Source organism: Chenopodium album, chromosome 3 (assembly GCF_948465745.1).
Source record: "Chenopodium album chromosome 3, dcCheAlbu1.1, whole genome shotgun sequence".
Lineage (NCBI taxonomy): Eukaryota > Viridiplantae > Streptophyta > Magnoliopsida > Caryophyllales > Amaranthaceae > Chenopodium > Chenopodium album.
Window position 1 is genome coordinate 61,821,686 of NC_137836.1, and position 15,130 is coordinate 61,836,815.

At 36.2% G+C, this 15,130-nt stretch overlaps 2 protein-coding genes across 2 annotated transcripts in view; both read right to left on the reverse strand.

Moving 5' to 3' along the window:
* Positions 1-800: 800 nt before the first annotated feature.
* Positions 801-3,750, reverse strand: LOC145625171 (uncharacterized). The gene is made up of 4 exons (XM_081678246.1): positions 3,723-3,750; positions 3,569-3,615; positions 1,466-1,483; positions 801-1,367 (listed from the first exon to the last, which is right to left on the reverse strand). The coding sequence occupies exons 1-4, from the start codon at positions 3,748-3,750 to the stop codon at positions 801-803; spliced, it is 660 nt and encodes a 219-aa protein (XP_081534372.1).
* A 173-nt stretch (positions 3,751-3,923) lies between these two features.
* LOC145625172 (uncharacterized) overlaps positions 3,924-15,130 on the reverse strand; it is a 44,162-nt gene continuing 32,955 nt past the window's right edge. Inside the window, exons 2-3 of the mRNA XM_081678247.1 lie at positions 4,589-4,606; positions 3,924-4,490 (exon numbers count right to left, since the gene is read on the reverse strand). Of these exons, the coding sequence (XP_081534373.1) occupies positions 3,924-4,490; positions 4,589-4,606 (585 nt within the window). The remainder of the gene's footprint in view (positions 4,491-4,588; positions 4,607-15,130) is intronic.

Here is a 15,130-nt window from a genome sequence, read left to right on the forward strand (position 1 = left end):
AAATTTTACCATTTCAACAGGTAACCGGTTTTTGGGACTATTGGAGGAAAATTGGGTGCATAGTTAGGATTATTGTAGAATAATCGTTAGTTGGGACTATTGTAGGTAAATCGCCAATTGTTGGGATTATTAAAGTGTATTTTTCCTAATAATAATAATAACAATAACAATAATAATAATAATAACAATCAAATCCAAACTTTATTAATATAAATTGTAGACTTGTACATTGTTAGTTTGTTACCGTTAGGGAAAATTACAAAATTACACAATATGTCTCTAATTAAACTATGGAAAAAAGTATCAAAATTAAATGTTTGTGTCGTGTCTTATCAAGTCTTGTTGTGATACGGTCAATTCAGGCATTCTGCTATCCAGGCTAGGGGTTATGCTCCTTTCTTCCCCATATTCAGAACTTGCAGAAGTACTTGCTGTGCTGACTTACTTCCATCTCCTTAATTTGCTTACGCAGACTAGCACCATAAAGGGTACCTGAACAATGCAACAATAAGCATCGATTGAGATACACCCATACATACACTTTCATTCTACTAACCCAACATAACAGCAAACAAAAATAAAATCCTGATGGCTGATACCACATGTATTGAACTTCAAATTACCCATCTCTAATCATATACAAAGCTGTTTAAAACAAAGATTATCATATGCAGTCATGAAGAATGATTTCTATGAACATAATCAGCACTAAACAACCTAAATCAATCATATTATGGTCATAATTCATTACCTTTAAAAAAAAAATACCCGTAATGGGACAAAGGTTCTCCCAAACTTGTTCAAAATCGTAAGGCAAAACAAGCTAAGTTATGGGTAACAATATTCCCATCTCGCTCAACATGGAACCACAAAACAGAATTAAAATCAACACAAGAAGACAATATATCATCTAAAATAGCATCAAGATCAGTGAGGTAAACCGAGGCCTTTGATAATCTGGAGATAAGGACTTGACAGTTTGCTTCTAGAATAACATCCTTCAAGCCAAAGCGTTTGGCTAATCTGACTGCCATTACAGCAGCTTTGCATTCTGCCATAACAGGGGGACAATAAGCTCTGGTGCGCCTGGAAGCAGCGAACAACACCTCCCCCTGCCAGTCTATTGCAACAACACCAAGCCCCACCCACCCGTCAACGTTCAGCGAGACATCGCAGTTGAGTTTATTCGTTCCCTCGGGTGGGAGAACCCATTTCTTCAAGCTTCTACAGGTAGCTGTCTTGGCACCACCATAAATCTTTCGTTCATAGAGGCCACAATCAGAGGCAAGTATGTAAACTCGCTCAATAATCACAGGGTGGTAAGTGTCTTTTCCATTAAAAATCATGTCATTCCTTCTATTCATAATCTAAGAATTACTTCATGCGATGTAACATAATTGAAATACAATAAGATTACATTCAAACAAAATTGAAAATACTCACCGTATTTTTCAACAATACCAACCTTCTTGGTTCTCTTGGCCTGTTTACATAAACAGGTGTAAGTTAAAAATTTGTTAAGCAAAAGCTAAGCATAATCATCGCACATTCTAGACCAATAAATACCACAATTAAAACAAAAAAAAAAAGCAACTTTAACACCTTCAAATTTTGACACTATACAAAGTTCCAAGCATTCAATTCACTCATTGCTTATACCAGTAAATGAAGCAAATTCACAATTTTATTTTATACGCTTAAGTTATCTTTCAATGCCCAAATTTTGATAAATCTGAGTGTGACGGCAACAATTCCAATATACTAAACTAAAATCACTATCAAAGATTACAGATTACAAATAGATGTTTCATAAACCCTAGATAACAATTAATATGAACCTCAAAAGCTAGCAAATCTTACAGATTACAAACAGATGTTTCATAAACCCTAGATAACAATTGATATCAACCTCAAAAGCCAACAAACTAAGCTAATAATCAGCATTAAAATGAAAAAATCGACTACTCATCAGATCATAAAAACAAAAAGCGCATAAAATAGTACTGATTCGGAGTTTTTAAAATGCAAATTTCACAATAAACTCAAAATTATAAACTAACATTTCAAGCAACAAAAAAATCAAAAAAATCAATCTAAACATATGTCGAATAAATCAGATTCATACACAATAAATTAATCTAAACTAGATTATCATCGATGAATGAAAATGAAATCTTGAAGATCTGGGTTAAATCGTAGATTGGGTCGCCAAAGAGGTCGGTGTATGACCACGGTGGTGGTGCAAGTGGTGGTTGCACCATTTCTATATTAGCCGACGCCATTGTTGGTGATTTTAAGATCTGGGTTTTAAAGCAGATGCAACAACTACGATAAAAATGTACTCCTTCTCATCTACCTTTACCTGAAGCATCTCCCACACATTCTCAAGTGAACAAACAACCTCCTTTCTCAGAGTTTCGCCGAAAAAATCCGTCTCTTTGGTGACGAAATCAATGGATGATTGAAGAAATCCTAGCAAACTAAAAGGATCGAGAGTTGAAGATTACGGTTTTAGAGTCGATTCTTCTACGGTGGTTGTTGAGGATAGAGTTCTTCGTAATTGTATAGAATAGCCATAGATTTTGAGGAGAAAGAGAGGGGCAGAGAGCAATTCTGGGGTTTTTTTTTTTTTTTTTGAAGAACCTGAAAAGAAAAAAGGAATAGTAATAAAAAGGGGTATAAGGGCTGGATCAGAGTATAAGGCGTTCTAAATTTTGGGAAAAAATTTATAGGGAATTTTCAGCGCGTTAATTTTTTTTTGGGTGTGTCGTTGCAGTAGCCATTTACCCATCACATTAATTGATCTAACGCCAGGTTCTCAACAGCCGTTGTATGAGCTCTACTTAGTGAAGTTAAAAAGAAAGATCCGTCGCATTAGCCTAATCTATTGCAACGGCAATACAAATGGCGTTGCATTAGCCAATCATTAGCCGTTGCATTTGGTCAAAAATGTAGTATTGTTTTTAACCTATTGTAACCCTCAAATCTGTTGCATTAGGCGTCAAAATCCGTGGCATTAGGCCTATTGCAACGGCCATGTACCGTAGCATCTGCTGGCGTTGCAGTAGGTCTAATGCAACGGTAAAATTACCTAACACAACGGCAAGCTTATAGCCGTTGCAATAGCTAACATCTAATGCCACGGCACCCTTATGGCCGTTGCAGTAGTTATATTTAACTAATGCGATGGTAATATGTAGCTAACACAACGGCCAAAGTGCTAACGCAACGGCTATAACAATAATTATAATAATTTTCAACAAGAATTAATAATAATAATAATAATAATAACAATAATAATAATAATAATAATCAAATCCAAACTTTATTAATATAAATTGTAGACATGTACATTGTTAGTTTGTTACCCTTAGGGAAAATTACAAAATTATACAATATGTCTCTAATTAAACTATGAAAAAAGTATCAAAATTAAATATTTGTGTCGTGTCTTATCAAGTCTTGCTGTGATACGATCAATTAAGGCATTCTGCTTTCCAGGCTAGGGGTTATGCTCCTTTCTTCCCCATATTCAGAACTTGCAGAAGAACTTGTTGTGCTGACTTACTTCCATCTCCTTAATTTGCTTACGCAGACTAGCACCATAAATGGTACCTGAACAATGCAACAATAAGCATCAATTGAGATACACCCATACATACACTTTCATTATACTAACCCAACATAACAGCAAACAAAAATAAAATCCTGATGGCTGATACCACATGTATTGAACTTCAAATTACCCATCTCTAATCATATACAAAGCTGTTTAAAACAAAGATTATCATATGCAGTCTTGAAGAATGATTTCTATGAACATAATCAGCACTAAACAACCTAAATCAATCATATTATTGTCATAATTCATTACCTTTAAAAAAAAAATACCCGTAATGGGACAAAGGTTCTCCCAAACTTGTTCAAAATCGTAAGGCAAAACAAGCTAAGTTATGGGTAACAATATTCCCATCTCGCTCAACATGGAACCACAAAACAGAATTAAAATCAACACAAGAAGACAATATATCATCTAAAATAGCATCAAGATCAGTGAGGTAAACTGAGGCCTTTGATAATCTGGAGATAAGGACTTGACAGTTTGCTTCTAGAATAACATCCTTCAAGCCAAAGCGTTTGGCTAATCTGACTGCCATTGCAGCAGCTTTGCATTCTGCCATAACAGGGGGACAGTAAGCTCTGGTGCGCCTGGAAGTAGCGAACAACACCTCCCCCTGCCAATCTCTTGCAACAACACCAAGCCCCACCCACCCCTCAACGTTCAGCGAGGCATCGCAGTTGAGTTTATTCGTTCCCTCGGGTGGGAGAACCCATTTCTTCAAGCTTCTACAGGTAGCTGTCTTGGCACCACCATAAATCTTTCGTTCATAGAGGCCACAATCAGAGGCAAGTATGTAAACTCGCTCAATAATCACAGGGTGGTAAGTGTCTTTTCCATTAAAAATCATGTCATTCCTTCTATTCATAATCTAAGAATTACTTCATGCAATGTAACATAATTGAAATACAATAAGATTACATTCAAACAAAATTGAAAATACTCACCGTATTTTTCGACAATACCAACCTTCTTGGTTCTCTTGGCCTGTTTACATAAACAGGTATAAGTCAAAAATTTGTTAAGCAAAAGCTAAGCATAATCATCTCACATTCTAGACCAATAAATACCACAATTAAAACAAAAAAAAAGCAACTTTAACACCTTCAAATTTTGACACTATACAAAGTTCCAAGCATTCAATTCACTCATTGCTTATACCAGTAAATGAAGCAAATTCACAATTTTGTTTTATACGCTTAAGTTATCTTTCAATGCCCAAATTTTGATAAATCTGAGTGTGACGGCAACAATTCCAATATACTAAACTAAAATCACTATCAAAGATTACAGATTACAAATAGATGTTTCATAAACCCTAGATAACAATTAATATGAACCTCAAAAGCTAGCAAATCTTACAGATTACAAACAGATGTTTCATAAACCCTAGATAACAATTGATATCAACCTCAAAAGCCAACAAACTAAGCTAATAATCAGCATTAAAATGAAAAAATCGACTACTCATCAGATCAAAAAAACAAAAAGCGCATAAAATAGTACTGATTTGGAGTTTTTAAAATGCAAATTTCACAATAAACTCAAAATTATAAACTAACATTTCAAGCAACAAAAAATCAAACAAATCAATCTAAACATATGTCGAATAAATCAGATTCATACACAATAAATTAATCTAAACTAGATTATCATCGATGAATGAAAATGAAATCTTGAAGATCTGGGTTAAATCGTAGATTGGGTCGCCAAAGAGGTCGGTGTATGACCACGGTGGTGGTGCAGGTGGTGGTTGCGCCATTTCTAGATTATAAGGGTTATAAGGGCTGGATCAGAGTATAAGGCGTTCTAAATTTTGGGAAAAAATTTATAGGGAATTTTCAGCGCGTTAATTTTTTTTGGGTGTGTCGTTGCAGTAGCCATTTACCCGTCACATTAATTGATCTAACGCCACGGTTCTCAACAGTCGTTGTATTAGCTCTACTTAGTGAAGTTAAAAAGAAAGATCCGTCGCATTAGCCTACTTTATTGCAACGACAATACAAATGGCGTTGCATTAGCCTGTCATTAGCCGTTGCACTTGGTCAAAAATGTAGTAGTGTTGGGCTTGAAATGGTTTTATATGGCCCAATGATCTAGTGGATGACCCATTAATTAATATTCCTAAAGTTATTAGGATTGATTTTAATTTTCTAAAATAATCTAAAAGGTTATTTTGAATTCTAATGGGATTAGGAATAATAATTATATGTTTTAGATAATAAAGAACTCTATTCCAATTAAACTAAGTGTTTCAAAGAGATAACATCTGATTTTCTGTGGGGAATAAATTTCAACCGTTAAACGCCTAGCTTGAACCCCACTGTGATCATACACTAAAGTACGGTGGCGTCCAAAAGGGAAGAAGATAGAGCAAAAGAGTCGCCAACAAGTTTTAGGAACTTGTAAATCGTTCAAAGGGTGAAGGTTACACCCCTTAACGATCCAAGAGATCGTCAACTCCATAAGGTCTAGAACCAAATAAGGGTTCGAGGATGAAGGTACAAATCCAACCTAAAAGAGATTGAACCTGCCCTAATAATAGGCCTCTACTTTATTCTGATCGTATTCATGTGCGCTTTTTAATTAACATACAATCAATACAATTAACCCTAAACCTGTTTATCTATGTTGGTTGAATATTAATGCACAAATAAAACTATTATTGGCGATCACTTGAAATTATAATCAAATTAACCCTAACAAGATTATTAAATTATCTTATTAAGCGTGATTATTAAATGATCAAGCAATAACAATAAATATATCAAACAACATAAATATCATGATAATAATAATCATAATCAATCATTATCATAATAATAATAATATCATCATAAAATCATCATCAAAATAATAATAATAATAATATTCATAATCATCAACAATTATAACAATTATAATCATAATCATGTTCATGTTAATATTAAAGCATAATAATAGCAAGATCCTAGGCATGATACTAACAAGATTAATAACAAACCCTAGCATGTCACTAAGCAATAAAAATCAAATCTTTAACCCTAACATGATACTAACAAACATAAATATTAGAAAGAGAATAGGAAGCATCGTAACAATCATATTTAATATTAAAATTACCCTAGACATAAAACTAGGAATATCATAATAACAATATAAACATGATTTCTACATCATAATATCAATTAATCAATTAAAGCACTTACTTTGATGCCTCGTACCTCTTTCTAATAACAAAATACACACGTTAGTAACTTAAAGGAAAATAATAAACAAACAATCAAATTAAATAATTGAAAGAGAGATTTGGGACCAAACCCTCAGAAATTAAACCTTTTACGTCTAGGGCGAAGGCAACTTCGAATATGGCTAGGTGTTTCTAGATCTAATGAATGCGGAATTTTGTATGTAAAAAGCAAAGTTTAGAAAAAGAGAAAGAAAGATAGGGAGATGAATGAATTAAGAGAGAATTAGAGAATTAATGACTGCGAATGAAAACTGATTGTAAGTCCCTGAAAACGGAGTTTTTAATACGTTATTTATAGAGAAATCAGCCAAAAAGATAAAATTACAAAACAGAGCACTTGGCGCACGTAAAACAGAGTTGGCGCCAACCCTGGCTAACTGGCGCCAGGCACCAACACTAGCGCCAGGCGCCAATGCCTAGAGTCAGGCACCAGGCCTGTTTTTGACGCGTTTTTGAAAATCAGATAAGTTTTGCCGTTCAGGTGGATAAAATCGTATATTTTCCTCGAAAATGCTCTTTGATTTTAATTAAAACTCTGAAAAGTCAATTTATCAATGCTAATTGAATTAGGAATGAAAAGAACCTTCTAGAAGACTAAAACCATTCCTAATTGCATTAGGAATGATAAATCATATTAGGCCCTCCCCTAGATCATTGGGCCGCATATAAGGCTCAAACCGGGCCTAGTTTAGTAAATTGGTCATAACTTCCTCAATATTCATCGGAGTTGGGCTTATAATATATCGTTGGAAAGGTCTTAACTACACTACCATCGGACCCATATCATGGACCAACCAAACTAGATTGGCTGTTTTCTTAAAATAAGTTTTCAAAAACAGAGAGAAGAGAAAAGAAATTAAAACTTTCCGCAACACTAGATTTTCCACACTTTCGCTTCATTCGATTATGATTCGACGTGAAAGGTACTCATCATTGGGTTTGGTTTTGGGGAGACACAAATGGGTGTCTACAGAAGCCCCAACTTTGACTAAGTTTGGAGAAACGCAAGTTTCAAAAACAAAAGTCAAAGTATCGATAGGGACGGAGAATGATTCAGAACGTTCTGCGATCCTAAACCACTCTTGTAACGCCGATACCTGCAAACTAGCGTTAGTTAAAACAGATAAAAGAGTTAAGAAACACGTATCTTGCACCGTCGAGCACACGTCTCTGAAAGTAACCGATTGTTGTTGTATCCTTGTTGTTTTGATGACTTCCTACAAGCTAGAGAACGCCATCCCGCTTGAAAACTGTTACGCCCGTAACTGCTTCCAAATTAGAAGATTGCTTTGCCTGAAACGATCCTCCTCCGCTATGATAATATTCTATGTCCAAGGGAATACTATCGAAGATTGCTTCTCTTGAAACAATCCTCAGTTGTTTGTGACAACTCTCCACAATCTAGGGAACGTCACCTTGTTGTTTCGATGTTCACTCTTCTCTGAACAAAGAGCTTCTTTTGATATGTTCGAATTTCCGCTGTGATAGTCTTCAAAAAGATCACTGCTTCTTAATGCTGCTATGCCAGTACGTCGGCGCTTTGCTGCTTGTGAACCAGTATGTCGACAATCCTCATTTATTTGGGAATAGTTGCCAACACAACTCTTGTATGATGTATGACAATCCGATTTAAGGAAAGTTGTCAATGCCACGTAACAATCCATCCTTGGAAATGTTTCCACGATGAAGCGACAATCCGTATTACGGAAAATTTGCCAAAATCCAAATTTGGGAAAAAGTTGCCAATGTTTCGTAACAATCTTTCATAAGAACTTTGCTACGATCGACAATCCACATCTTGGAATATAACTCTTGAAAGCAATCCACCTTGGAAATTTGCCAACTCTATGCGACAATCCTTTTGGGAAAATATTGCCACAATTGACAATTCGCGTCTTTGAACATTTGCAAAACAGAGTCGACTGACAATCCACTTCGGGAAAATTTGCCACTTATTGAAATGAATGACAATCCACGTTGAGGAACCTTTGCCGATCTTTATGATGAATAGAAACCTATAACAATCCTTTGGGAAATTTTGCCATAGGGAACTAGGTGTATGACAATCCAATCTCGGAAAACTTGCCAGCTATGAATGTATGACAATCCGAACTTGGAAAAACTTTCCAAACAAAGAAGGAGCACGACAATCTACGCTTGGAGACTTTGCCAGAGATGACAATCCAATCTTGGAAAAATTGTCGTTGAAGAAGATGCACGACAATCCATTTTTGGAAATATTTTCAGTTAGGGATGACAATCCAATTTTTGGAAAAATTGCCGTTCAAGTGCTTGTTTTTGAACCGATTGTAATGAGCCAGTGTTTTAGGCGCTTAAGCTAAGTGAGACGATCTTTCGTCAGGTCGATCACTTATTGCAATTGTAATCAAACTGACTACTTAATCATGTCAAATTGCTTATAGGGGTTAACTGGCGTACCAAGGAACCCGAAATTGTTGTATGAGGTCGAAATCACCTTTCTGAGAGGCTTCGAGCTCTGTCGCTGCTTGAATATCTATGACGCCAGGAATCGGAGTAGGGTCCTCCCTATTCTGCTGCACCTGTATTTATCTTTGACTATAGAACTTTGCCAATATCTTTAATTATCTTAGGGTTGACCTAAGGCTTAATGTTGCTTGACTCAATAACTTGACACGACTCAAGGTATAAACTTGACTCGCTGTGATTGACTGACTCGAGGTTGACTCGACTCAAACTGTTTAACACATGTGTTAGACTCAAATCAAAGTGATACGACACGACATGACTCAATATGTACATGACTCGTGTGTGCATTGTAATGTGATCGTGCGACTCGAAAAATGCAAAAAAGCAAAAAATTTCCGTCATTTTTGTGGAGGGTACCGACTTTCTCCCGAAAAAGAAAGACGCGAAAAAGAATCGAAGTGTTTGAAGGTGCATGTTGAATGAGCTTAGTCAAATGTTGTTTGATACTATTTCTCAAGGTGCAAGGATTAATCCATCCTATGCTATCTCAACTGTTGACTCAATGAAAGTATTAGGGTAACTTAGGCACGGAGGCTAAGCACTTCATACTTCGTGATGCAATGACAATTATGACTGATGAGTGATGTGACAAGGCATGCATCAGCGTTGTGTTAAGATTCCATGACAAAGGGTTCCTAAGGGGAGAAAATTTGGTCATGTATCTGTGTAGTGTGTGAAAGTGACACTAAAGTTAGGCCGCAAGGGCTAAGTGTGTGGAAAAATATATTTGTTAAAAGAGTCAAATGGTAGTGACTCTTAGGCTAGGTAAGCTAATAATGTAAGGATTAAGCCCCCAAGTCTAGCTCTAAGTGAAAAGGGATGAGCATAGGAAATCCTTTGATATGATTATGGTGCAAGTGTGTGAATGTGAATATGAATGCATGTTTATTACGGCCGCACCTCGATGTGAGGTTGCCTACGTATCCGTTAGGAATCAGGTCGAACGTAGCTCTAGCCAAACCTCGCACAAGTGTGTATACCTAAAAAAGGTCTTTTAAGGGTTGTAACGCGGTAAGGCTAAAGGTTATAGAAGAAGGGGATAAAGGCTAAAGACCCTAGATAAGCCCCCAAGGTGTGCAACTTTGCTTTTGAATCTTTATAATTTTATGCTTGAGTTTCTACTCTTATTATCTCTTTTTGCTTTAGCTTTTATTTTTATTTTTGTAAGTGTGGGCAATCCCGATCATGCAGTCTATCACTCACTTGGAATTCATGTTTCTCAGGCACGGTACCGAGCACTCGATAGGAGACGCAATCTGAGACGTGTTCATATCAAAGATATTTTCATATCAAAGACATTAGAACACTTGCCCTTTTGTACACTTTTATTATTTTTTGTTTTTATTTTTATTTTTGCTATTTTTTTATATCACTCAAGCCTTTTTAGAATTGCATAAGTTGCATGCCATCCCATCCCAAGGTTAGGTAGATGTAGGTTGAAAAAAGAAGGGTCTATCGTTAGACGAGGCTCAAAGTGGTTTATCAAAAAAGGATGTATAATTGAAGGGTGAAAGGTAATATAATTTGGCTACAAGGGGTGCCTTAAATCATTGGTATACCTTGTGCTCAATTCGACATGGTTTTTTTTTTTTTTTTTTTAAATGCAATATAATGAAATGATCATATATAAGGAAATAAATGCTCATTTTTATTAAAAGAAAAGGGAAAAGAAAGAATCTACAAAATTAATCTAAGGGAAAGGAAAAGGTGCTTATGCTAGACTTATTGGGGAAAGGAAAGAATGAAAAAGAAATAGAAAAAAGAGGTCACGAAATCTTGTCGTTGAAGCTCGCCTCTTGTCTTGTGTCATTCGCTTCATCATCACCCAGTCTTCTCGCTAGCTAGAGGCAATGGGATCTTGTTTGCTTCTATGAGATCTTGAATGAGATTTTGAAACCTGTAGCATTCATCAGTAGTATGATCGTTTCCTCGATGGTACTTGCAATAGGAGTTTGTATTCCATCTCGAAGAACGATTTTCTGGTGTTGGATCCTCGGTAGGGCTAATAGGTTTGATTAATCCTCGATCGTAGAGACGGTCGAAAGCAACATCGTAGGTCATTCCAATGGGTGTGAACTGTCGCCTGGGTTTCCTTTTAGATCCTTGATTGTCCATGGCTAAGACACCATTATGGTCAAAGGTACTAACATTATTACTAGAGTGGGCATTTTCGGAAGAAGAAGGATTGTCGTTCTTCTTTCCTTTCCAGCCACCGTGGTTACTATTGTTAGTAGCTTTTTCCTTTGCGAGGTCGTCTTCGATCTCAATTCTGATGTCATAAACGGCCTTGAAAGTATTCAAGTTGTGTTGATATTTTAAGTGTTTTGAATACTTTTCTTGGAGATTCTTGATAAACATCCTCACAAACTCCTTTTCGGTGGGGACCTCAATCATCTTGGCGGAAGTTTCCCTCCATTTATTAAAGAAAGAAGTAAAACCTTAATTCTCTTTTTGTCTTAGCATCTCAAGTTGTCTGTAGTCGGTTTCAACTTGGATATTGCACTTGTACCTATCAATGAAAGCGTTTACTATCGATTCCCAGGTAGAGGTTTTCTCTTTGTCAAGGGAGAAGAACCATTGTTGGCAAACGGTTTCAAGAGATAGTGGAAACATAGAGGGGAAAACCTTCTTATCGATACCCTTAATGTTCATTATAGTTTCGAAAGCTCTTAGATGAAAATAAGGGTTATTAGTTGCCTTGAATTTAGGGATGTCAGTGGCGTTGAACTTATGCGGAAGAAGTTCCTTGTCCAGCGAGACCCCTTGTGAACTCATGCCTTGAAATTTGTAGTCACTAGATAGCTTGCTCAAGCTTTCTTGCATGAGGTTCATTTGTTGTTGCTTCACGGGATCATCAATCTTGAGTGTGAGTAGCTTTAGTGTCTCAGTCACGGTAACCAATTGGTTCCTAAGCTCATTGAATTCCTCTTGAGTTGTCATTATCTTCTTAGCCTTCCTCTTTTGACGAATCGGTTTATCAAAAAGTAAGACTTGAACAAAGAGATTATCCTTGATTAATCGCCCTTCTCTCCTCGACCAAGTACTGTGGAAAAGGAATTTGGGGATATTCATTATTTGACTCAAACTTTATTCAACATGCAATGGATGGAGGAAGTGAAGGAAGATTGGAATAGAATGTGAAAGAAGATTTGGATGGAGGTGGAGGGATATGAAAAATTAGGAATAGAATATACCCCCCAACTTAAAATGACGGAAAAGACCGACTCATGCATGGACCTAAGACATGGTCATGGTGATGTACTCAAAATGTGTGCTAAGACTAGTGAGTGTAGGTGACATGTTAAGACTCGTGTCATGACCATGTGGCTAGACTATGTGACTAAACTCAATTAATGACTCGACGAGGTATGATTGACAGCGAAAATTAACCGAATTAATTAGAAAATTGGCTAATTAGACACTCGACCAATAATCCGAACTGTCGGCCAAACGACAGGACTGGCAATGCACTGTGGAGTTTGGCGCCAGAAAACAGAGTTGTCGCCAGGCGCCACACTCCACAGGGTGGCGCTACAGTCCAAATTTTGGCGCCAATACTGGAGCTTCAATCTGGGACTGTTTTCGGTGTTATTAATCAACAGGGGTATGCCTAAAGTCGTACTAGGTCAATTCCGATTAAAATATTAGACTTTACTTACTCAAATTAATTAATTAATTAATTAGGCAAAGTTCTTTAAGTCATTAATTTATTTAATCTCAACACAAGTCAAACAAACGGTTAAGAGAAACATAGAATATATGCACAACAAATAATGCACAATTAGTCAAGTAGGCACAATATGATGCAATGAGTTTGCAACCTAACCATGGCTCTAGTTCTCTAAAGTTCGGGATATGGTTTAGTCAATAGAGGGTCCATGGTTAATTGTCCAGATGCACCGCGTGGAAGCCTAACCGTGAAGGGTTGGCGCGAGTGGATGGGACACCGCGAGTTTTAGAAAAAACTCGCTTCCATGGTTTGGTGAATTCAACATTTTCGGATGTACCCTTTGTTGCACGGAGCGTTCAATCAGGTAGATGGAGCATGAATTCCCAGAGGGTTATGTCCATATGTAGAACACATATGGGTTTCAGAAAAGTGAGAAAAAATTCGATCAGGAAGTAGGATCGAGCAAACAATACGAAAAACCGGTCGAAATTAGAACGCATATTTCTGGCTCGGTATTGGGGGAAATTGGCGCCAGCAATCAGAGACTGGCGCCAGCTTTTAGCTGTAGTGCCAGGCGCCAATGCTGGCGTCTGGCGCTACGGCTAAAAGTCAGGCACCAAGCTCAGGCCTCTGGCGCTACTTCCCACATGCCTCGGCAGCTTTCTGTGCTCGATAAAATTTTCCAGTTTCGCGCGGTGTTATTTCGGTCCTAGTTGTGAAAGATATTTCTCAAATTTCCTACGTGTAAAATCCTATGTTTTTAACTCATTACGGATGGTCTTTCCAATGAGATCTTTCTTTAATGCATATGACAATAATGTTAATCAAAATTACGCACATGAAATACTTAGAACGTTTCGAGTCTCATCCACTCATTCTAAATCATTGCCGAAACAAATTAAGGAATTAAAATAGAAATCCTCCCCAGCGGAGTCGCCAAAAACTGTAGGGAATAGATTTCAAGCGTTAAACCCCTAGCTTGAACCCCACTGTGATCATACACTAAAGTACGGTGGCGTCCAAAAGGGAAGAAGATAGAGAAAAAGAGCCGCCAACAAGTTTTAGGAACTTGTAAACCGTTCACAGGGTGAAGGTTACACCCCTTAACGATCCAAGAGATCGTCAACTCCATAAGGTCTAGAACAAAATAAGGGTTCGGGGATGAAGGTACAAATCCAACCTAAAAGAGATTGAACCTGCCCTAATAATAGGTCTCTACTTTATTCTGATCGTATTCATGTGCGCTTTTTAATTAACATACAATAAATACGATTAACCCTAAACCTGTTTATCTATGTTGGTTGAATATTAATGCACAACTAAAACTATTATTGGCGATCACTTGAAATTATAATCAAATTAACCCTAACAAGATTATTAAATTATCTTATTAAGCGTGATTACAAGTACCAATTCCCTTTAAACTTGCGTAAAAGGTGTGATCAAGCAATAACAATAAATATATCAAACAACATAAATATCATGATAATAATAATCATAATCAATCATTATCATAATAATAATAATATCATCATAAAATCATCATCAAAATAATAATAATAATAATAATAATAATAATAATAATATTCATAATCATCAACAATTATAACAATTATAATCATAATCATGTTCATGTTAATATTAAAGCATAATAATAGCAAGATCCTAGGCATGATACTAACAAGATTAATAACAAACCCTAGCATGTCACTAAGCAATAAAAATCAAATCTTTAACCCTAACATGATACTAACAAACATAAATATTAGGAAGAGAATAGGAAGCATCGTAACAATCATATTTAATATTAAAATTACCCTAGACATAATACTAGGAATATCATAATAACAATATAAACATGATTTCTACATCATAATATCAATTAATCAATTAAAGCACTTACTTTGATGCCTCGTACCTCTTCCTGATAACAAAATACACACGTTAGTAACTTCAAGGAAAATAACAAACAAACAATCAAATTAAATAATTGAAAGAGAGATTTGGGACCAAACCCTCAAATATTAAACCTTTCACGTCTAGGGCGAAGGCAACTTCGAATATGGCTAGGTGTTTCTAGATCTAATGAATGCGGAATTTTGTA